At 38.7% G+C, this 24115-nt stretch overlaps 1 protein-coding gene across 2 annotated transcripts; it reads right to left on the bottom strand.

Moving 5' to 3' along the window:
- Positions 1–10094: 10094 nt before the first annotated feature.
- vegfd (vascular endothelial growth factor D) lies at positions 10095–24067 on the bottom strand. 2 transcript variants are annotated; one of them, XM_017694660.2, is made up of 7 exons: positions 23270–24067; positions 15207–15423; positions 14472–14662; positions 13103–13227; positions 11594–11700; positions 11232–11391; positions 10095–10464 (listed from the first exon to the last, which is right to left on the bottom strand). In XM_017694660.2, exons 1-6 carry the CDS (start codon positions 23357–23359, stop codon positions 11237–11239), a joined length of 885 nt encoding a protein of 294 aa, XP_017550149.1. In that variant the 5' UTR covers positions 23360–24067; the 3' UTR covers positions 10095–10464; positions 11232–11236. The 2 variants fall into 2 exon arrangements, with proteins under 2 accessions (XP_017550149.1, XP_017550150.1); XM_017694661.2 differs by lacking the exon at positions 11232–11391.
- Positions 24068–24115: the final 48 nt, after the last annotated feature.

Raw genomic sequence — 24115 nt, 5'->3', positions numbered from 1 at the left:
ATATCTGAAAATACATTACATTCTAGTGTCTGTAATGTATTTCAGAATATTCTGGAATGTATTTTAAATGTATTTCACATGTAAAAATATATGTCTATACATTTTTTTCCATATGGGGCAATTTAGACTTGTAAACACAGTGAGACAGAACTGCGACTTTTGGTTATTAGTTGTCCATAAATGTATTGATTTATGATACTTATATAGCAAACAGACATGCATGTAGTTACATCAATATCATTTTTTAAATACAATTTGCCACTATATGAGGATTAGTGCAAACAGCTAGCGTTGCTTTATGGAGTTTATGGAGTCAAATTAAAAACGTTAAGTATCAAAATGACCAAAATATTTTGCAAATACAAATAAGAGTTTGATCAAGCTTAACGTTTCAAAAAGATTACAGATTATTTTCACTCATTCTCATATAAATGTATTACTCATTTTGTCGTTTTGTTTCTTTAATTTGTTTCTATTTGCTGACTTTGCTGAGATCTTTCTTTTGCTTCTGACCTACTGCACGTTTTAACATAGGGATGGTCTTCGAAGAGAGCATTTGCTACCGAAGTCCACCTTTGCTGCCTTTACTCTGTTTGACTGGATAAAATTACGAGGTATAAATGCTGATAATGTGCTTTTTTTGTAAATCATGCTATAGACCGACGGTACTGTCTTACTGTGTATATCATTACCTGGCTTTAGACTCAGTGTTAGCAGCACTGCTCAGTACTTGGTATAACAGCATGTTATTTTGAATGAAACAGATCATTTTCATACAGTGTGAGTATGTAAACTGTAGGCTTTGTCCATACATGGTTCGTCTGTATGCTCAAACTCACCAAAGAAAGAAGCAAAGATTTCTAAAATCACACCAATCATGTCTGGCTTAAGAGGACATTCAGCTACAGTTCATCCAGCCAAGACTCAGAGGAGACCTTGGATGCGTTCGCCTTGGATGTGATTCCTGCTGACACTGAGCTGCAGAGAGTGTCTTTGAAAGATACAGACAAGGAGCAAAACTGCAGCTGTACAGCTCTTCTTTGATATGCAACTAAGCCCGCTCTTCATCACTGCAGCACTACTCAATCCAGAATAGCATAGCTAGCTAATGCACTTCAGTTTAATTCCAAGTACTATGGTATCAGACTCGGTATCTGTGAGTACTAAAAATATGTACTTATACTCTTACTTGTATTCAGTCTGAAAAAAAAAACGGTATGCATGCATCCCTGCCTGCATCACCTTCTAAAAAGTTTCCTTTCCTTTTAACAGCACTTACTTATCATCTGGGGACTGATTCATACACAAACTGACCCAGTTTTGAAAGTAGAATGAAGACACAATTGAATTGTGCCTTTGATGTCATATTTTGAGCTTAGTAAGACATTGGGAAACAGGCCTGGACTCCAGCCAAGCCAATCTAGCACCAACACATTCTGATTACACAGCTGGACTATTCTACACATGCAGAAGGCGTATGTTGCTTCAAAACGTGTTCAGCATTAATTGTGCTTTTACAGAAGTTACCCCCTGATATCAATATGGATGGTTCTTTTCTTCTTTAGCCCAAAGAACATGATGTCCATTATTTTATTTTATAAACAATCAGAAATATATATATATATATACCCATCCATCCATCCATTTTCTAAGCCACTTCTCCGTCAGGGTCGCGGGGGGAGCTGGAGCCTATCCCAGCAGTCTTCGGGCGGAAGGCAGGATACACCCTGGACAGGTCGCCAGTCCATCGCAGGGCAGACAGACAGACACAGACAGTCACAGACAGTCACTCACACATTCACACCTAGGGGCAATTTAGCATGTCCAATTGGCCTGACTGCATGTCTTTGGACTGTGGGAGGAAACCGGAGAACCCAGAGGAAACCCACGCAGACACGGGGAGAACATGCAAACTCCACACAGAGAAGACCCCAGTCACCCGGCCGGGGAATCGAACCCAGGCCCTCCTTGCTGTGAGGCGACAGCGCTACCCACCACGCCACCGTGCCGCCATTATATATACATACATATATATATATATACATATATTGGATTTGCTAAATCTTTTGATGATGTTATGCACCAAAGAGGGTGAAATACCTAATATTCTTGCAAAAATGATTGTCCAGCATGGGTGTAAATAGAACCTTATGATTTTAAACTTCAAGACAGCGCTCAGAATTTAAAGGTTAAGTCTGTTTGGGTCATTCCGGAAATGGCTATTAACTGTTAATTATTGACTGTTAAAATATGAACATTATTTGTAATGCATAAGAGTTTTGATGAAATTAGACTACAATTCTAAGCTGGTGATAAAGTTAAATTAATACCAATTAATCAAGTTCATTGAAGCTTAATGAGTTTAAAATGCAAAGTTTAGACAAAAAATGTACAGACTTTACTTTTTTCATGGAGATTTAAAGCCTCTGTGTGCTCATTTCAATGTTTTTGTCTCACAATTATCTACAGTTATTTAGGGACAGGTAGAGAAAGAATGCTGTTGGTCTTCTGCCATTTTCTTCAATTCAGTTTGAGTTGGGTGGGACTAAATTTGGTTTCAGTGTATCTCCCTACACACTGACTCAGCCAATTAGGTTTTAGATTTTGTTCTTATTTTTAATAAAAGTAAAGAGAAACTACCCTCACCACCTCTTGCTCTCTTTTCTCTTTGGTAATTATTCATTTTTACTGCCAGAAGATTGACAGGCAGAACTAGCACAATGTCATGGATTGACAGCTAGAACTAGTGCACACTATGGGTTCTCACTATGGCCTCAACTGAGGTGTTAGCTGCAACAGCTCACCTGTCATCCACAGCAGGAGGCCAGTGCTGCACTGAGAGCTGAGACTGAGAGTCTGCTCTTCCCTTGCACACTCATTGATGAAGCCGGCACAGACATGAGGACACAATGATGAGCCACCGGACATCATCAGAGAAAGGTCAGTCACTGCATGACACCTGGTCTCCAATCAGACCACATGAACACAAGCACTCGCACAGCAGGCCTACTTACCTGCATGTGAGCCTCAACAATCAGAATCAATTCAGGCCAGAGAGGAGCTACAAAAGAACCTGATTGACTCAAACGATCATGCATGATGCATCATCTAAATTGCCTTGCGGAAGAAAGGAAGATGAGAATATTTTGACGTTCAAACACAATTTAACTTGTTGTATGTTTTGTCTCACAATTAGGTTTCAGAATAAAAAGCCATTGTGCAATCAATGAACTGTCAGACACACACTCAAACAAAATCTCCACCTGCGGATTTTACCATGCTACATATGTATGCCCCTCACTTTGTGATGGACATTTAGTTTTTGTGATGTTTTTTCCTGTGAATTGGCAGAGAAAGAATGCTATTGGTCTTGTGGACAGATTTTTAAACTTATTTCTTCTGCCATTTTCTTCAATTACATTTGAGCTGGGTGGGCTTCTGCCATTTTCTTCAATTAAATTTGAGCTGGGTGGGCTTCTGCCATTTTCTTCAATTAAATTTGAGCTGGGTGGGCTTCTGCCATTTTCTTCAATTAAATTTGAGCTTACCTCATAGTAAGTAGGTCTAAATTTGTTGACAGTGCTTGTTATCAAGATTTTTTACACCGTTATTTTTAGCGTAGCTAGATTCTGCTTCCGACTTGCACTAGCCATCTGTTGCAAAATCCTGTTTCACTCAATAGCAGCAGATATACTTCAGATAGTAAACACCATACATGTTGTGCTTTTATTCTAGGCAGGACCTCTTTGTCAAAGAAACTACTTTGGTACTGTTTCTATTTGCGTTAAGTTATATTTGGCGGTATGGCTCTGTTCTGCCCTTCCACATGTATACATGGAAAGCCTAAGACAGAGAGAGAAGCAGAAAGACCTCACCTAGGGTATAGAACATTGAGTAAGTCAGACACAGCATGAAGAAGATGTAAGAGTGAAGGCGGGGTACAAAGTGGCTTGCAGAGGGACTGTGAGAATGGCCTATTTTATGTTTTGCAGGGGATGAGCTGAGCCATCAGCTGATAACAGCTGTTTATTTGAGATTGGGCCTGAGCTTCCTGGCTTGCCTGATCAAATGCAATTCTCAATTTGTGAAGCCTGTCTTAAAAAAAGTAAAATCTCAAATCTCAAAGCAACTCTATTAAGTAATTACAGACAAATTTTAAAATCTACCTGTCATTGGAAAAATCATTTTAAAAATCTTTAAGTAATGTAGTGGCTTTAAATAACTGTCTAGACAAATTGTCAGTTAATTGAAGTTCTTAACGACATTCTTTTGACAGATTCTGGAAAAATATCTGTTCTACTACTGCTTGATCTCAGTGCTGCCTTTGATACCACTGACTATAATGTTCTTGTGGATAGAGTTGAGAACTGGGTTGGTCTCTCAGGACCTATCCTAAAATGGTATAGTTCATACTTGCAAGGAAGGAGCTTCATTGTCAAAATAGGAGCTAATGTTTCTGAGAGCATGCAAGTGACCTGTGTTGTCCCCCAGGGTTAAATTCTTAGGCCACTCTTATTTAATTTATACATGCTGTTTTCAGTCTCTCCTTCTTTTTGTCTTTGTGGCTGTGCATTCAAACAGATGATTTACTCACTGAGGCCTTCAAGACCACGTTCAGTGCATGTATGTTTAATTTACTTATTCATACATCCTATGTCTAAATGTGTATATATAGAGTGTGACCTAAAAATCATAGGTAGACATGAGGTGGGTCAGTCTGAAATCAGTTTATTACAGCACAATCAGTGCATTACATTATTGGTGAATCAATGCTGGAAGACAATTTGAGGTATGAGGTTGGACATTTTCATATTTTACACTGTCATGTATAAAAAAACTTTTGGTTCAAATTGTTTATATAATTTCTGCATGGATAAAATATACTTTTCTCTTTGGCAACAGATGTGTTGATCTAATATATGTATGTTTATGTGAAAACAATGTGCACATTTCAGTCAAATAAATTCAATTCATAAGTTTTTTACTGTACGAGAAAAGGGGAAAAACATGTCCTCTGCCAACCTCTGCTATAATAAATCAAGCCACAGCCGGGGAGAGGCTCAGTAGAATAATAAGGCTGCATTTTTATCCAATAACAGGCGTCAACCTGAATGTCATCCTGAATCCACACTAGAATGGCTGTATGCTGAAAATAACCTTTACTGTCAAGTCTTTTGTTCTTTTTTCTAAATGGCTTTGAAAATTGCTTCAGGTTACTTTAGTACACAGCTCCATAAAATCAGGGCCTGAGAGCTAGTCTTGACCCTATATGACTTCAGACATATCGAGAGAGTCTGATTGACTGAACATGATCATAAGTGTTCCTGGATGCATTAAGTCACATGCTTTGATATAAATCCTCAAATTACTAGGTTAATAAGATTCAACAGAAAAAAAAAAACTGGACTGTCCAGCTGTCTAAAACTACTGGCCCTGCTAAGGGGCCGTGGAAGATTTTTAATTATTTGGTATTTTTAACTTATTTATTCTGGCAAAATGCTAGCCATATTTAAACTGAAATGTTTCTCTTCTGTTTGTAAGAAATTCATCCATAATTCATAAATGGTTATAAACAGGGTCTTTCAAAAGGAAAGCTCCCAAAGCTGGGCCATCTACTAGGGGTGTAGCGTCAAAATTTGAGAGTAATGTGCATAACACCCCACCACCCTACCAGAAAGAAAGTAATGTAATGTATTTATTATGTTGTCATTCTTTATGAGGTAGTTTGGTATACATTTAAGAGTTAAACAGCTGACAATACAGAAAATGTGCTTTGAATCATCAGTCTTGCAGTACTTTAATAAGGATTAGACATAAACTTAGTCTATATTCAAAACAGTGAAATTGGAGAGAAATATAAAACAGAAATAACAGATAGAATAATTTGTATGGAAACTGCCAAACAGATGGTTTATTGGGTGGAACCTCAGTCTACTTTGGTGAACTCAACCTTGTCTCGTCATCTCTGGAATGACTGTGCGTGTTTTACAGGGCAGCTGCTGGACTAACTTCATTTTGTTTGCTTCATCACAGAAAAATCTGTTTAAATAAAAAAATTGCTGCATTTAATTAAACGCTTCTTTGTCATTTTGTGCCTGTTACAAATGACTGCAACTGTAGCCAATCGCCATAGATATCGCCAATCACTAGTTAGCTAGCTAGTTTAAACTACCACAACATATTTACTGTCTGGCCCATTGACTGTTTTCTGAAAGGGACAAGTCAGAAGTTGTTTGCCCATTTATTGCTTTCTCACTCAGAATTTGTAAAAGTGAAAGAAGCATGGAGAGTTTCTAGCTAGAACTTTATGAGAGCTTTCTTGACAGCTTGATGTTTGTAACTCAATTTTAGTCCATTTAAACTGGTTTTGTAGATGCTAACACCATCTGTGTAGAAGCAGGAGGCATACAAAAAAGTGGTTATGTTGGAATTTTGATTAGTGTTATAAAATTAGGCAAAATATATATAGTTTTTTGGTGGCATTACACTGGAGTGAGATGACAAAACAATTTGCATTCACATTAACACAGAGATTTAGCGTTACAAGCCAGAGATGTTAATGTAGCTGTAATCTCTAGCATTTGAAATTAGTATTTAAGTGTTTAAGCAGCCTTTATGTGTTTGATATCTCATTCATCTTGTTCTAAAGGCACAATAAGTTCAGAGAGGAGTGCATCCTGTCTCCGCCTTCTGTAATAAATTTCACTATTCCCAAATGAATCTGAGCTCTGTGTGAAATTATGGAGCACTATGTGAAGAGAAGATAGATAGACAGACAGACAGACAGACAGACAGACAGACAGACAGACAGATAGACAGACAGACAGACAGACAGATAGATAGATAGATAGATAGATAGATAGATAGATAGATAGATAGATAGATAGATAGATAGATAGATAGATAGATAGATTCATGTGGTAAAAACTAAATTAATTGGTTTTATTCAACCTAACTAAATACTTTGAATGAACAATTATTTCAATCAAAGTAATTCTTTGAATTGAATAAAACTAGTTAATTTACTTGTTACCACATGAAGTATTTTAAGTAGATCTGACAAGCCACAGTGTACACAGCTGGCTTCCTTTTTTAAATACCCAATAAAACATCTCCTGTTTTATATCCATTGATCCTGTGAAATAAAAAGTATAAAAGTTTAAAAGTATGTTGATGCGATCATGTGATGCATTATTGACATTTTCACTGGCTGTTGAAATGGACGCAACTGTTGTAACTGAGTTTCAAGTGAGTTGCAGGATGCTTTGCATTATGCAACTCAAATGCATTTGAGTTTCATGTAGGCTTTAAGCACCCAAAGTTGCCTGAAAGCTTTACTACATAAAGGCAGCCCAGAATTGTAATGGATTCGTACTTCTATGAGTATTTCCAAATGGTAATTTACTGATACTTATATTTGTTACAAGAGCTATGTTATACTAAGGTACACTTTAGCCATTCACATTAGCCATTCAATAATTCTGTCATTGTGTTTAATTTCATTGTGTTATGTTACTGATAACTTCTAGACTGTTTTACTGTTTCTCAGATGCCTCAGTCTAGAGACTGAACATTTTATTTAGGCCAAAGTGACCCCAAAAATAGTAGAATAGGGAGCATTGTTTAGTTCCTATGCTGATATATGCTGAATGTATAAAGATGCTCCACTCCAGTTCATAGAGAACTCAGTATGTGAGTCCTTCTTATTTCTTTTTACTATGGTACTTTTGACTCCACTTGTAAGCAGACTTGAGGCTTGTAGAGTTGCATTCTACTCTATCCATCTCATACAAATCTCAGCTTAATTATCCCGGTTATGGTAAAGCATTGTCTGTAAGTGATGCCACTAGAAAAAAACATTAACTTATCTACAAGATTAACACAAATTTGTTCAAGTGTAAATTCCTGGAAATATGTAACTGTGAAATGCTATAAAGCTGTGTGTCTTAGTCCTCACTTTACAAACCCAGTAATATGTGCACTTTTGTGTTTTCTGTGTTCTATCTCGCCTGTCTCTACTCAATAAAGGAACTGCTATCAAATATTCATTGGTCTTTTGGTTTATGCTACACATGCACTTACTTGTGGAGAATATGCTCAAAGTTGACTCATTTGACTGTGTCACTTTTTTCCACATCTCTGCAGAACAGATGTTCTTGCACCACTATACTCTCAAATTTCCACTTGTCTTTGTAATGAGGTGTTTATGCATTGCAACCCTACTATTACGTTCCTCTCTATGTTACTAAAGTCTGATCAAGTCTTGCATTGCCATTCCCAGTCACTTAAGGAATAGTTGCTCTTCTGTTTGTCTTTAAATAAAGGATCACAGACATCAAATCTATGCTTCTGACCACAATTTCCAACCCTATTTATTAAGTTAATAGCTCTAAATCCAGGTTTCGCTTTAGTCGCTGTTCTTATTGACACAGTTGCTAACTGAACGGTCTTTGTAACTCAAGCTCTTGCCTTAATAATGAACCCTCAGTTTTTCATTTTACATTAAAGGCATTTGGCAGACACTCTTATCCACAGCGACTTACAATTTGATCCTTTTACACAGGTGGAGAAGGTAGTGTTAGGAGTCTTGCCCAAGGACTCTTATTGATATAATGTAAGGTGCTGGCCCAGCTGGGGGATTGAACAGTCTACAGTGTAGAAGCCAAGCGTGATCCAAAATCAAGGGCAACTGTGCCTGCTTAATATTTTTATGCATGCCACAGGGCATAGTATAGGTTGCTAATTGCTCTGTATGTTTATTTTTTCCTTTAATTTGTCAACCAAAATTTGTCTGTATATCCACATATCCCTTGTGTTTATGTGAGTTGTCACAAACCACATCAGCGGCTTTCTCCCTGATCTAGTCTGGTTTCTTAATTCTTACTTCTGTGCACTCTTTAATGATGTCAACATTGGCACTTTTGGCTTTTTTAACTCTCTGTCATCTGTGCCTGTTCTGCTTTAAGAGTCATAGTGCTAAATATGCTTTATTGATATAAACCCAATAGGCCTAAAAACAATGATCTACACTTGCTTAGTATAACTATCTACAGGCTTCCCTGCACCACAGCATACACAAGCATCCTAGTAGCCCAATTTAGGCACGTATATGCAAACATAATTAAGCCTGTTATGGAATATCCTGACACAAATAAATTGGTTTTACCAGAGTATGTTTGTATATATGTAGCTCTTGCTAAATGTGATAATGGTCAAAAAGCTTTTAAAAGTGTACCACTTTACATGAAAACCATGCCCCAATTTTCAGATCAAATTAGCATGTTCCTAGTAAGTGGGGGGGGGGGGGGGGGGGGGGGGGGGGCCTTAAAACCCAATTTGTCAAATAATTATATATAATTTTGTCACATTTGACATTTTTTGCCCTCTAAAAATACAGAAGAATTTCTTTCTGTTTAAGTATACCTCTTCTGTATTCATCTGTATAAGAAATTAAGATTTGTCACTCCTCTCAGACCGATTTCAAATTTTGATCACATCCACAACTATGATGCTAGGGCAGTGAAAACAAATGCCGAAAGACAAGCACCCTTATGGTAATTATTCATGATAGTTACATTTGATAGGTTCCCATCACTCACAGAGCATGAAACTTATTTATCCTGCTTTGCCCCATGTCCTTTTGCTGAACTCCAACAAATGTTCCAGAATGACATGTGTCATATTAAAATCTAGCAAGGCCTCCAGCAGCTTACTCAGATGATACTGAGTCAAATTTAAGAAAAAATGGGACAGTTTATGACAATAAACTTGAATGTTGAATTCCAATAATCATGAATACACACACATGCATGTATACACATATAGGTTAGGAAACCAGCCTTGTGACTAGAAGGTCGCTGATTTGATCCCCTGAGCTGACAGTACGTGACTGAAGTACCCTTGACCAAGGAACCTAACACCCAACTGCTCGTCAGCCACTGCAGATAGGGCTGCCCACTGCTTCCAGCAAGTGTGCTCACTGCCCCCTAGTGTATATGTGGTATTTCACCGCATGGATGGGTTAAAATTTCCCTGTTGTGGGACTAATAAGGGTCACTTAATCTCAATACATAAATAATATAATTACCACAATCTTTGCTTTTCAAATCACGGTTTACTGCAAGTATGTTGCCAAATGTTTAAAAATGCATTTTTGTAACAATAACTTAATGTATACCACTCTTTAATGTAAGGCACTGTTATATTTTATAGTCACAGTGCATAGGAACACGTATTACATATTATTTACATGATTAAACTGGAATGTTGTTTTGCATGTTAAAAAAATTAACACAGTCATGTTAATAGTGGGAATGGGGTTAATATAATGTTACATACTTGTGTACAGTGTTATAAATAAGAATGTAAATAAATAAGAATGTATTTTTGTTTCCTGCTCCAGCAGAAGCAGACTGTCAGGAGGTTGTGCCTGTCATGTGCACCCATCCTCACTTTCTTGCTGAGCTGTGAAGAAAGCACACACAAAAAAGGTTAGCACAGAAAGCATGATGAGATTTGCCAAAATGTGCCTTTTATCAGAATTATTAAAACACTTAATTCTGCAAGTGTGTATCAGCCAAAATTACAATAAATTGCTATGTAGTTTGTTGTGTTGCTATTTGTTACAAGTTGTTAGAGGGACCAAAGCTGGTCATGATCTTTATATTTTAGCTGGCAATATAAATAATTCATTTAAAGTTGCACTATGTAAGATTTGGCAGTGTGGGGATTTGGACATTTCTCTGGTAGAAATGTGTGCATTCAACATGCAGAAGGACATTTTTCAACACTGGTTTTGTTTCTGACCCCTTTCCAAACAGATAAATCAGTTGATACCATCAAAACTTAGACACATGTGAAGACTAATACAGCTTGAGTTTACATAAACGAACATTACTGACCTAAAGGTGTTAGAACACCAATTCAGAAGTAAAAACATTTGTTTTCATAAGACCCATGACATCTAAATTTGTTTTCTGTTTCCCTTTATCTACATGCATTCAACCCTTTGGGCAAAAACCCATCCAATTCACATTATTTGAAGTAAATGTACAATTGTGAAAGCTAAAGTGTGGAAATGAACTGCAATCAGCTTAAATAACTGCACTCAGGGGATTGTTCTAACAGGCCTAGTGGTTGATATGCACCATGCTGCTTTCTCAATATTCTAGATCTACAGCAGAATATGGATGAGTCATAGATTCAGGTACAAAATGCAGTCTGCAAATTACCTGCACTATGTCTGGTTGAACTGTCTGCTTTTGGCTGCACACATGGTGTAGTTTGAAGGACACAGTGGAGACTGTTGCTTGGGCGTTGTCTCTTTTGGAATACATTCACAACGCTCTACATCAATTTCACAGTCCTCTGCCTTAGTGGTGGGGGAAATTTCTGTCCAGACATAAGGATAACGGACTGTTAACATTCAAATGGACTGAGATATAACTTCAGTGGCCTTCAATCAGCACCATTGATATGAATATTTAAGGGAGACCTTGGCAAGTTTTTGAGTCTCAATGCCAGTTCTTGAGGGCGGCAACCCAAGACAAAAATAGTTCAATAGGCTGGGTGCTTTGGCAGGTACTGTACTGACCATCATTACTAGAAGGGTAAGGCACACAACGACCCTCCATACAGTCCCATATCAACCCTCGATCACAAAGCCGCCTGGAGTCGCCTAACTGTCGGATGGGCGAACACCTGTAATTCACACACAGATACACAGTGTTCAGAGACAAAGCTCTGAGTGATCATGGACATTACGCTGGGTTGTGGAGGTTAACTTCCTTAATCAGTCTACGAGGCGCTCAGATGATGTCTTCCAGGCACAGACTACCTTAATAAAATTACCTTATCCACTTACCCCTGTCAGATCTGTTTTGGTGGAGGAAAAGTGGCTAAAGTGACTGTCGTGCCACTTTATTTCATTCCTTTATAACCTTTTAAATCAAGCCTCCAGCGACAGACATAAAGCTACAGATCAAATGACATGTTTTGTTGATTTTGTAAGTTAGCACAAAATCTACAGATAAATCACTTTTGCACATTTTAATGCACAATTGCTGTTTACATGCTGAGTTTAACATACTGGGGGAAAAATGAATGATAGAAAAATAAAATAAAGTGAAATCAAATAAATGCGGCCCATTATGTTAAACCCAGCAAGTAAATAGAATGTGTGCACTTGAAGTTTGTGTCTTGTAGAAGATGTGTTAACTTACTTTTAAAGAAAGCACATAACATGTCATTTTACCAGGGTATTTAGACTTTTGCAAATAACTATAATTTTCACAATTTGGTGAAAATGAACAGTTATTGAATACTGCAGTAATATATGTAATCTGGTGCATTATATTGTACTTTTTGCATTCGTATAAGTTCATTATATAAAAATATAGATAAAACTACCATGGCATCATTAAAGTCTCTAACGGTCAAATTCTCATGAGGGAGAACCCCATCGTTGTTCTTCATAAATGAAACTAACAAGGGATTCAGCCGTTTTAGAGGTGTTCCACTACAGAATGTGTTCTATAGAATCGTCTAACTCCTCATAAGCCTCAAGAAAATGCAGGAGACATATGTGTTCCCTAACCAATACAGTGTCATTTAGAGTGTGTTGAGGCACAAACCAGCTGAAACATTCAAGATGGTAGTGAAATCACCAAACTTTCAACATTCATATATATGTTATCACAAATATAATTACAATACATTTTAAATGTAGGTGTTCAAAATATTGAAATGAGTAATATGCTACCTGCTTCTTTTAGATGTTATTTGTTAGTTTGCTAGGCAGTTAACAGTTTCATTTTATGCTGCCAAGATCGCATGCATTTTTTGTTTACATCTAAGGTCACATGTTTTTCTGTTGGGATTGTTCCAGTGAATTTATTCCCCTTTTATGATCCAATTTCGTCACTCATTTTTCTCCACAGATAGCCATTAATTAATTATTTATCTGCATTCAATTTAAGACACACAACGATTAACTGTGATGGAAAAGGAAAGGATCTGAACTGTGCACACTTTGAGCCCTAAGGTTTCAATACCCTGATCAAAGTAAGGTGATATTCTTTGAGATAGTGGTGCTGGTACTGACCCACTGCTGTGGGGGTGCGCATGTCTCCGAATCAGTTGTGGTTCCTGGCATTTACACTCCGTATGATTGGCTACTTTTACCAGTATCGGCTCTGGCCCGTATTCAAATGGGATCACGCTCAGGAGCTGCAAGGAAGATGGTCAACAATCATTAGAAATTCCAAAGCACACCCAAATATAGAAATGAGGAAGAATCTTAAATTAACTACACAGAAGATGCTTTATAGTGCATAAACAGTGCATTGCAAGGCTTCTAAATGCTACAGTGGCTGTGTTTAGCCTCTCTTTACCTCATTCATTAATGGTCAGGACCACCACTGTAGTGACATTTAGCATACACCATCCTTTGGCCAGAAACTGACCACTGGTGAAGGACTAGAGGATGACCAGCACAAACTCTGCAGATAAGTTATTGTCTCTAAATTTACATCTACAAGGTGGAACAACAATGTAGGAGTTTTTAACAGACAGGACAGCAAGTGGACACAGAGTTTAAAATCTCCAGCAGCACTGCTGTGTCTGATCGACTCATGCCAGCACTACACATAATACCATGCCACTACTATGTCAGTGTCACTGCAGTGCTGAGAATGATCCACCACCCAAATAATACATGCTCAGTGGGGGGTCTTGTGGGGCTCCTAACCATTAAAGAACAGAGTAAGTAAAGGCTGAGAACATACGCAGAGAACCTGATGGCCTAAATCTGTTGATGGAGAACAACAAATATGGTGAGTGGACCTGATGAAATATACAATTAGTGTATACGCAAGCAATGTGTACCAAACATTTGTGAGATATTGAGTCTAAATAATTTAATAATAATAATAGTACAACGTTTCCAAATTCATGGACGCAAAAGTAGGGTTGAAACTAAAAAATTGAAATATTGAAATATATAATATTGAAAATAAAAAAGCACTATTGAGGAGTAGTTCCTGGGACTTAATGTGAATACCCCATAAATTATATATATATTTATAATATCTATAAAAGTTATGACTGACTCCTAGTTAGCATTTTGTAAGCTGGGGTTTCAAAAGAGCACTACTCTGAACTTCAGAACTGAACTAAAGTAAGAAGTATTAGCAAGTTTTATGCTTTTTAGGCACTCTTGTGGTTGATGTTTGGGTATGATAGTCTCCAAAATTGCATGAACATTTGAGAAGTAGAAAGGTAAGATTTTGAAAAGTGTGCAGTTGGCCTGAACTCAGCATTATTAATGTCATGTAAAACTCACAAATGTCTTTGGATCAACATCATATCTTGCATGATTTCAGTGAGAGGATTATTTTACACATGCCTTAGGCCAGGGCTCTGATAAGGAAGCAATTAAGTGAGAAAGCTAATTAAGAAGGGAAAATCAGTACTGTTTTATGAACGTAGGTGGTGCTAGTGTTCCGGCAGGTGACCCCCTCTTTGTTGCAGCAGCCGTTACACCTGTAAACAGAGACGCAAGGGGGCTTGAAGAACATGGCGGTGGTAGTGCCCAGTTCCTTGGCCACGTCAACACACGTCTCCCGGGGCATACATTGGATTTTTTGCCATTCCTCATCAATGGCTGGGAAACACAAAATGGTGAGAAATGAAATATGACCATGAATGCATAACTTTGCCAATAGTTACAGCTCCAACCTTTTGGGAATCTCTACCAATTTTACACAATGACTCAATTATTTTGGTAGCTGATCATTAAAATTTGCTGTCTAAATGTTCCACAAAGCTTCAGCAGTTCAGCAAAAAAAAATATGTACATAGCTGAATGAAGTAAATGCAATCAATCTTTTTAGTTAGTAAATTTAATAGTAAAAGTAAATTTAGCAATCTTTTATTCCAGTGTACTTCAGGCATTCAAAATAATTTGGAAGAGCTGTGGCTTGGAAAGAACCCAGCTGGACACCATGTTTATGTCTTTAGCAAATGGGAACAGGTTTTATTGCAATATTTGTTAATATTTTGCTTTTTCTGTGTCCTTAAATCCAAATTTCCTGTCTCTTCTACTATGCAACACAGCCAATATGTGTGTGGCCTTGCGGGGTTGTACTGTTACTATACTAGGTCTAAGGAGTGTATATTTGTGTGTACTTGTTATCTGGCACAACTACCTTTGAGTATTTCCAGGCTGTATGAGTTGTCAGCGAAGCGAGTGGATCTGTGTGATCCCGCTGAAGCTGATCGGAACTCAGGGAGGGAGGTAGAGTCAATGTGCTTCAGCTTTAGACGACACCTCCACAGCTTCCAGTCTGGGAAGTCAGTCAGCATAAGCAACTCATCCAGACTGCCAGCTGACCTAATGTCTCTCTCCCACTTCTGCTGGTTTATCTGCAGTTTAAAACAGTGATAGAGTAGAATAGAGCAATAAATCAAACTATGCTGAATGACTCTGACATCTTAGTCATTTAATTATGAAGAAATTTTGAAAACGTCTCTTTTAAATGCATGGCTGGCACACAATTTAGACAACTGTGCTGTTTACCAATTACTTTTCCATTTTCATTTTAATTAAAGTTTTCTGAACTGCGCTAAGACTGCCATACCAGAATTCCAGACTGACTTTTTGTAAAATGACCATACTGACCCCAAGCCCAAGTAAATACAGCTGTTGGTTAGCTTGTGTACAAATGAACTCTGTAGTACTTAAAAACTCAGCTTTAAATCAAAGGAAAAGTGACGATGACAATGATGCTAAGAAAAACCTTAAATCACGCAAAGCACTGCAGAACCGAAGAGAAAACTACTGCACTTTTACATTTCAAGCACATGTTCTCACCACAAGAGGGCAGGATAACTTCACAGACCCCCTTTATCGACCTCCAGATTCATGAGTGAAATTCTATCAGTCATTGTTTTCATTCACTACTGCCTTACAGAGGCCATGTGGAGATTTTAATGCATGAGTGTGGTATTGTATTGAACATCAAGTCAGGATTTTTAATCTCTGACAAGCACTGTATGTTTTAGCTAATGTAATGTATTTAAATGCCTCAGTTGGTTCACTCTTAAAAATTAAGGTTCCTAAATTTGACATACAATTCTGTGAAAAAAGCCTTTGACTCTACCCCAGGTTTTTTACTCAAATCAAGCAGAAGTATGCCTGATCCTACTCGTATCAGTTGGTTTTATGCTTCAAACAATTGATGGATTATTTGAGGTTTGCTCTTGCTTGGTTGGAATGAAAACCTGAGTTCTGTTCAAAACCCCCATTCTAAAACTATCTATTAAGAAAAGGGTGTATTTTCATGGGATAGAAAAGTAAGTAAAGCTATTATTGCTCCCTTGATGCACTTGATTGTCATTATAAATAAATGGGCTAAGGATTAAGGAACAGTGACTTTGTAAACACATCATTTTTAGTCTATTCTTTACTGAAATACCAGTTCATAACATCAATTTTCATATTGCTGATATGCAATACATGTTATGAGTGTTTGGCTCTTTGTTTGTAATCACAGAGTTACAGTACTTGAATTGCTAAAACGATTATGAAAGATCATTTTTAAAAAACAAGCGCATTTCCTGAAGAAAATGCAGAGTGACTGCGCAGCTTTAGCAGTTCCCAGGTGGTTGCTAGGGTGTGCTGAACAGTGACTATATTATTTTAAGAGGTTGCAAAGGGGTTGATAAGGTATAAGGTTGCTATGGTATCCTAGGTGGTTGCTAGGGTGTTGCTAGGTGGTTGCTAAGATTCTCCACAAGATTAATAGGGTGTTCCTAATGGACTAACCCCAACCAAACATGACATAAGTTGGGTGCACAAACTTTTGCACCCCATTCAATGTTTTGACAGAAAAGATTTAACAATATGTCATTTAACAATAACTGTATGAAAACTGTTAGTCAGATCAAAAAGCTGGATACAGGCACACCATTCTAAATCAGACTGAACATTCTGGAGTTGAAACCTTGTCAATTTCTCTGAAACTGTGGGATGAGTTAGTAGAAGAAGAAGAAAAAGAAGAAGTTCTGCAAGAATTTGGCCCCAAATCAACTGTATTTCATGACCCTTACGTTACAATGTGTAGGGTTGACATTCTTCTTCCATCCACTGAAAAGTTCTTTAGGGAACCACAAGTAGTTATTCCATGGCACCATTCCAAAAAACCTTTCTGACAACTTTATGTAGCAATTTCTGGCCAGAAATGTAAAAGCCACAGCATATGATTAACTGTAGTTGTCATTCAGTGCTAGATTCTGTTACGGCTATCCTAATGCTGGACAGTGAATCTACAGTGCACCAAGAACCAGCTGCAGCTGTTTCTACAGATACTCTGTCTCTGTCATCAGTTATGAGTTAGATCTGCTCAGTTTGATCGTTTCCTACCCGTTCCTACACTGGTCAGCATCTGGAGCAAGACACACACACACACAGCATCCCCTGGGAGCAGCCCACCCTAAACAGCTGGACCATGCAATCCATGCTGGAACATGAATGTATTAGCTCAGTGTGTGGACCGTATTTCCCATGGACCACCTGTTTAGAAGTTTGAGAAAGTCTAATATGCAGAGCTCAGGGATTGCTGGTTGGGAAGTTAGCCAGCAATATAATATGACTACAGATCTTCTATGTTTTCACAAATCCCAAATGTCATTAACACTCATCTCCTACCAACAAATGGTGAGCAACATTTAGAAAGTCAGCAGCACTCTCAGCCAGAAAAGAATAAAGAGAAGGACAGTTGGTCCTTCTTTAAAACACTGTTCTTCACTCAGCCACAATATGGTATTTTTCTCCTCCAACCAACACAACAACTAAACAGGCTAAATGAAGGCTTAGGGAAAAAATGATGTATGTTGGCTCAAGGGCAGCACTAAACAGTGCAGTTATGGTCCAATAAAATAGTGAGTGAAGAACACGCTTTTGAAGCTGATGTGGTAATGCAGTCAATTTAAGGACAAATGTTAAACAAACTTAGTTAATATGAGAAGGGCCGTTATCTTGGTGAGTGGTCAATGAATCAAGCCAGCTAGCTGCAGACTATGGGGTCAGAAACAGTACTGGAATCTCCAGGTTGAGACTTTCATTGACAAGAAAGAACCTCACTGCATAAAACAGCAAAACATCAGACTGAATCTCAAAGACCACCATGAAGCCCCCTGCATGTCTATTCACCTTCCTAATGATACTGGTTTCTGCATGGACTATTCAATCATAGACATTGTCCACCTGCCTTATATTTTACTTCCTCACATGTTCATACTACACTATTCTCACGATTGGCTTTAAATCTCACTTCCTTTCACTGTGATGTGCTTGTAACAGGAGTGAAAACGTGGTTTTCACTGATCTATTGCTTATTCATTACTCTGGTAGAGCTCTAACAGCAATCAATGACAGTAACCATAATTGTGATGGTAACACTGTAACGTAGCTACTACTAGCAGTCCATAACAGTGACTGTTTTTTATAGTGCTATTTCTCATTTGTTACTCTGAAAGGCCTCTAGTAGTAGTACCAGTAACACAGTGACAGTAACAGTGACCATAACAGTAACATTGTAGCATTGTTACAAGCTGGGACATTAACAGTGATTGCAGTGGTAACACTGCAGCATTGCAAGTTAACAGTAACACGTTTTCATAGATTTAGTTCTCCATTGTTACTCTGATAGGCCTCCAGTAGTAGTCAGTAACAGTGACTGTAACAGTAACACTAACAGTATTACTAGTCAGTCTCAGTGTTTGGTTTTCTTAGAGACATTGCTCATTTGCTAGGTCTCTACCAGCACTTATCAGTTTTATTGGTTAATCCAAGTACTTTGTCGAATATCCAGGTGATTTTCTTTTTCTACATTCACTATTATATAATCATTGTGAAATCTTTTGTCTTTAATCGCATTGCACTTGTGTTCTTGTTTTACTATCTCGTGTTGACCCTAGAAGGATGGGTTTCACTATTAAGTGTCAGGTTTCTTCCTCCAGGGGTATTTTTCCTTGCCACTACCCATGAAGCCTGGACCCAGATATTCTGTAAAGCTGCCCCGTGACAATGCCTGTTGTAAAATAACATATAAAAAAAAATCTTGAATAGAATTGAACTGAATTAAATTTAAAGGGCTTCCTGTTCCATAAGTTGCACAATGTTGGTTGGGCAATAAGGTCTTCACCAACCAATTATGTCTAATAGAAAGCCAATTATATTCAAACTCACTGTCTAACATTTAGTGTACTATTGGGATTTAGAAAGCCATAGTTTCATTCACCTATGTTGGGCACTGTGTAGAGAGTAGGAAGACATGATCTCCTGCTATCTGAACGGTGCTGATTCACATCACCATTTCACTGCTTTTGTTGATACATACTGTGCAATATATGATATTATATGATTGCTTTAATTATACTTTCACCACACACTTTAGACTGTAAATACCGCTGCCACACCTCATTATGTTCATACTTATTGTTATTTAAACTATGTCTTATCATTGAGGGCAATATATGCTCTCATGGGTAAATGTGTCATGTCATTTTATTTTTCTTTCTACCTAATTCATGTCTATTTTTATTTATGTATGTATATATGCAATTACATGTCTTGCTACTGTAATGCTGTAATTTTCTTCAGGATCAATAATGTTCTATCAAGCTACCTACCTATTTGAGATTCAGCCTTGTGTAAAAGTGTAAAAGTTCATTGCAAGGTTAGCTAAACTTCGACTTTAACCCACATCTTATATAAAATTAAGATTCTCAACTCCTGAAGAAAAACTCAAGCTATTTTATGTTGCATCTGTAACACATCATGAATACAATGGCCCATAATTTAAGAAAAGAAAAAGAAACTCCTTTCACTCAAAACTTACATCACAAGCCATTTAGTGGTTGCTTCGGTCAGTAAATGTTTAGGCAAAACGCATAACTTGCAAAACGCTATCATGAATTCTTCAGTCAAATGCTTTTGCAAGTTAAGTTAAATAAGACCTGTTTAGAAGTTTTCATTTAATTTGCGTTATATTGTCACATATTTTAATTTTTTTTTCTTCAGCAGCTGCCCAATAGCTTCTATTTAAACTGAATTTTGTGTTCAATGGGGTTTTTTCAGATTTTTAATACATTTTCTCCCTAATTTAGTCACTCCCAATTCCACCAGCAGGTTAGGTCTCCCCCCAATCACATGATTCTGCCAAGCTTGGAGGGTTAAAGTTGGCACATGCTTCCTCCAAGACAAGTGAAGCCAGCCACCACATTTTTTTGAATGTCAGTGGACAGCACTGTATGCCTGGAGGAGAATTCTAAGTGGCAATTTTGTTACAGTAGCTAAAGCTGATTTCACAACAGATACGGTGTAACATGCATGAAGCTGGAATCACTCCAACACAGTTACTGCACTTTGGATGCGACACAGATACATTCAGCAGTTTCTGTTTGTGTTGCATTTTCCCATAATAATAACGTGACTTGTTGCAGTGACCATTGTTAGTTTTCTTACTATGTTATGGAATGTTATAGGTATGTTATCATTTTAGTATTTCTACAGTGATTATAGATCAACAGAGAGAAGTATGCACACCTCAAGCATCAAAAATAGATCCAAAGCATATTTTTGTGCTTTAGGTGCGATGTGATGCACATGGCTGGTTACAATGAATAATACAGGAGTGTATTTTTCATGGCAGTGTTACTGGAGAGAAATGGACTTAACAGCTGGCTAGTATTGCACTGAGCGATGTAGGTAGATGGAGTTGCATCCCATCCACCCTGACAGCGCACAGCAAATTGTGTTCTCACAGATGCCTGTGGCATCACCAGGAACCGAACTCATCTCCTGATTAAATGGGCCAGCATTCAGACAGTTAAGTTTTCTGGTCTATGTATAAGAAAATGCATTGTTGTGATTGTTCATGCTAACAACATTATACAGACATGGCAGACAGAGATCGGGTTAAAGACACTGGAACGTCATTAAAATCCCTGATCTAGTGGCATGTCTTTGGACCATAGACATCACTCAGCTCTTTAAATAACAAAACGCCACTGGCTCTGTGAAATGAACTGTGCAAAAATTTACAGTTGGCACCACCACCAACCTTAAGTTACCCCATGACCTCTCAAAAACCACCAGGCCGAGGCTCTCTTTCCCTTCTCAACCAATACCATCTGCCACAAATGGCTTCATATGTCTGTCGTCCAGTTTAGAGGGCAAATAACAAGGGCCTGTTTTCAAACGCTTACTACACACTGGGCGTATCTGAGGAAGAAGAATCGGGGCTGAGGGAGCTACAGTCATGCATGTGTGAGGCAGGAAAGCCATGAATGACTAGTGAAGCAGCTGAGGTGTGGGTGGAGGGAGCCTGCCGTGCGATAGCAGAGCTGTGTGAACCCTCATCCTGCTGCGGTGGAGCCGCTATGATCGGCTCAATATGGCAGGGTGGAGCAGAAAGCTGCACCCTTTACACTATGAGGCAATGAGGGGGAAAGAAAGAGGGAGAGAGAGAAAGAGGGAGAGAGAGAGGGAGAGAGAGAGTAAAAAGGGTAGCTGAGAGGGCTAGAAAGGGAGGAAAAGAGAGAGAAAGGGGGCTGAAGAGACAGAAGTAGAGAGAGAAAGAAGAGGAGGGAGAGAAAGGGAGCCATAGAGAGAGGCCTAGACAGAGGACAGAGTGAGGGTTGGACAGAGGACAGAGAGAGTGCTGGACAGAGGACAGAGAGAAGGAGCAAAAACAGGAAGGAGAGAGGGCTGAAGGGAGATAAGAAGAGAGACAGAAAGAAAGGAGGAAGAGAAGACTAAATAGGAGGAAGGAGAGAGATTGGAGAGGGGTTATTAAAGTGAGAGAGGGTTGAAGAGAGGAAAAAGAGAGACAGACAAAGAAGAAAATAGAAAGGAAAAGGGACTATAGAGAAAGAAGCAAAAACAGGACTGAGAGAGGAGTGAATGAAATAGCATGAAAAGCAAATGGAAAAAAGAAAAAACAAGGAAAGGAAGAAAGGCTGGGAGTTGCCCTGACAAGTAATTTAGGTGGAGACCACTAATGGCAAGAAGGGTGGGTCATGTGGACTGAGAGAGAGAGAGAGAGAGAGAGAGAGAGAGAGAGAGAGAGAGAGAGAGAGAGAGAGAGAGAGAGAGAGAGAGAGAGAGAGAGAGAGAGAGAGAGAGAGAGAGAGAAAGATGAAAAGAAAGCTCTAGATCTCCGGTAGCGTTCTTGGCCTGGGCCACACACGTATACAAACAGGCCCTTTATGGAATGGATCTGTAATGGCTTATCAATTATTATGCTCTTTTGCCCTCCTCTCATAACAGCCACACACACACACACACACACACACACACACACACACACACAGATAATAGGCATACTTACACACATTGATAGGCTGACATTACAACAATAAACACAAGAACATATAAGAATGAAGTCTTCAGCTTCCAGTAGAACCCTCCCAGAGAGGGTTCATTTCTGGGTTGCATCATGCATGCAGTTCTTGAGAGCTAATTTCAATAAATGTGAAGTTTCATTTTAAAATCTACATCCATTTGTAAAATTTCTGGAAAGTTTTTGAAAAGAGTAACAGCTGACGTACAATAGAAAACACAATAAAGGTGGTATAAATCTAATATAGCATTGATATGTTTGGATGTGTAAAGCCCACTCCCAACAACACATATCATGAAAACAATTCATATATAATATTGGAATAATAGCACAGCAAGCCAGTCAGAGAGCAGATGACTATTTCAAACTAAGCATGATAAACAGTCTTAAGCCACCAACACTGCTTTATTTCTGTCATTAACACTAATATTATCTAAAAAAAATTTAACCTACAAAACAAAAAAATACAGAAATTAATAGATGATCTATAAGCTTCAATTCAGATGCAGCTTTCTTCAGATTCAGAGCTCTGGTTTCATCCTGTCTATCCACATTGGTTATATCCTGTAATACTTCACCTATAATTTTGGACCCAGTTTCTATGATATTTGGCCTGATTTGCCACGTGACACCATTAACGGAAATAATCTACACACCTGTAATCGTGTCAGTGTGCAGGGCGGAGCAAGTCACGCCACTTTCACAGTATGTTCTGAATGAACTTACAGCATGCAGGTACTGACACGGGTCAGCACTGGAGTACACATTCTTATCAGTGAGTAGGCAGTGGTAGCTTTTGCTCATTGCAGGAGCCTGCTGTGGTAAGACTTGGCTGGACGTACACTAGGGTAAGAGTTACTCACTCTGACGGAAGCCAGGGTGTCCTTAGCCAGCATCAGTCTGACATACAGAAGCAGCAGCGTGTGAAGCCCAATCGAAAGCAGAGTCCTCATTGTGCAATAGTGTCTCCGGGGTTGTGTCTGCAGATCGCTTACTGTGAAGAGCCAGCCCTTACAACATGCACGAGTAAACGAACACGGTACAATGCTCCTTGAGGAGTTCTCCAAGACCACACACACACACCCACCCAGTCACTATAACGGTCTTTCTCACACACAAACACACATACGCGTCAGACAGTTCCCACGGAGAAAGCAGACACCTCAAGAGCCAAATGGAGGTTCCCCTTTTAAAAACAAAACAAAACACGTCTGGGTAGTTTCAACACTCTGTCTGAGTAGAAATCAGTTCTTCAGCCTACATCTGGCACTGGTGTTAGAGATGACAACCCTCGTCCAACATCTTGGGATATCCTGAGAGCAAGAGATGAATGGAGAGCAATCCTGGACAGAGCTCAGATCCTCTGGTCTGCAGCTGTATGTGTATTGGTGGTAGAAAGGGAGGCTGTCATGTCCGTTCTGTCTCAACCTGTCCCGTCCCACTGTTGTCCGAGCCTGCAGCCTCTTCTGCTCGGCTCCTCACCCGAAGGAACATGTGGTTTTAAATGTGATCCAGACCACCACGCGGGGCAAGCTGAGAAGGAGGGGGATGAGGTGATGTTGGGGGGTGGGCTGGAGGAGAGGAGAAGGAGAGGGAGACACTGGCTGAAGTCCACATCCCACCCAAACGCAACACTGCTGCGCAATGAAAGGGGGTGGGGAACGAGCGGGGCAAGCCTGACTCATTTTTTGCAGGGTGTGTTTGTGCAT

Source organism: Pygocentrus nattereri, chromosome 25, assembly GCF_015220715.1.
Source record: "Pygocentrus nattereri isolate fPygNat1 chromosome 25, fPygNat1.pri, whole genome shotgun sequence".
NCBI classification, from domain to species: Eukaryota; Metazoa; Chordata; class Actinopteri; order Characiformes; family Serrasalmidae; genus Pygocentrus; species Pygocentrus nattereri.
The sequence above is the reverse complement of the archived record's forward strand: the minus strand, read 5'-3'. Positions and strand labels throughout refer to the sequence as shown.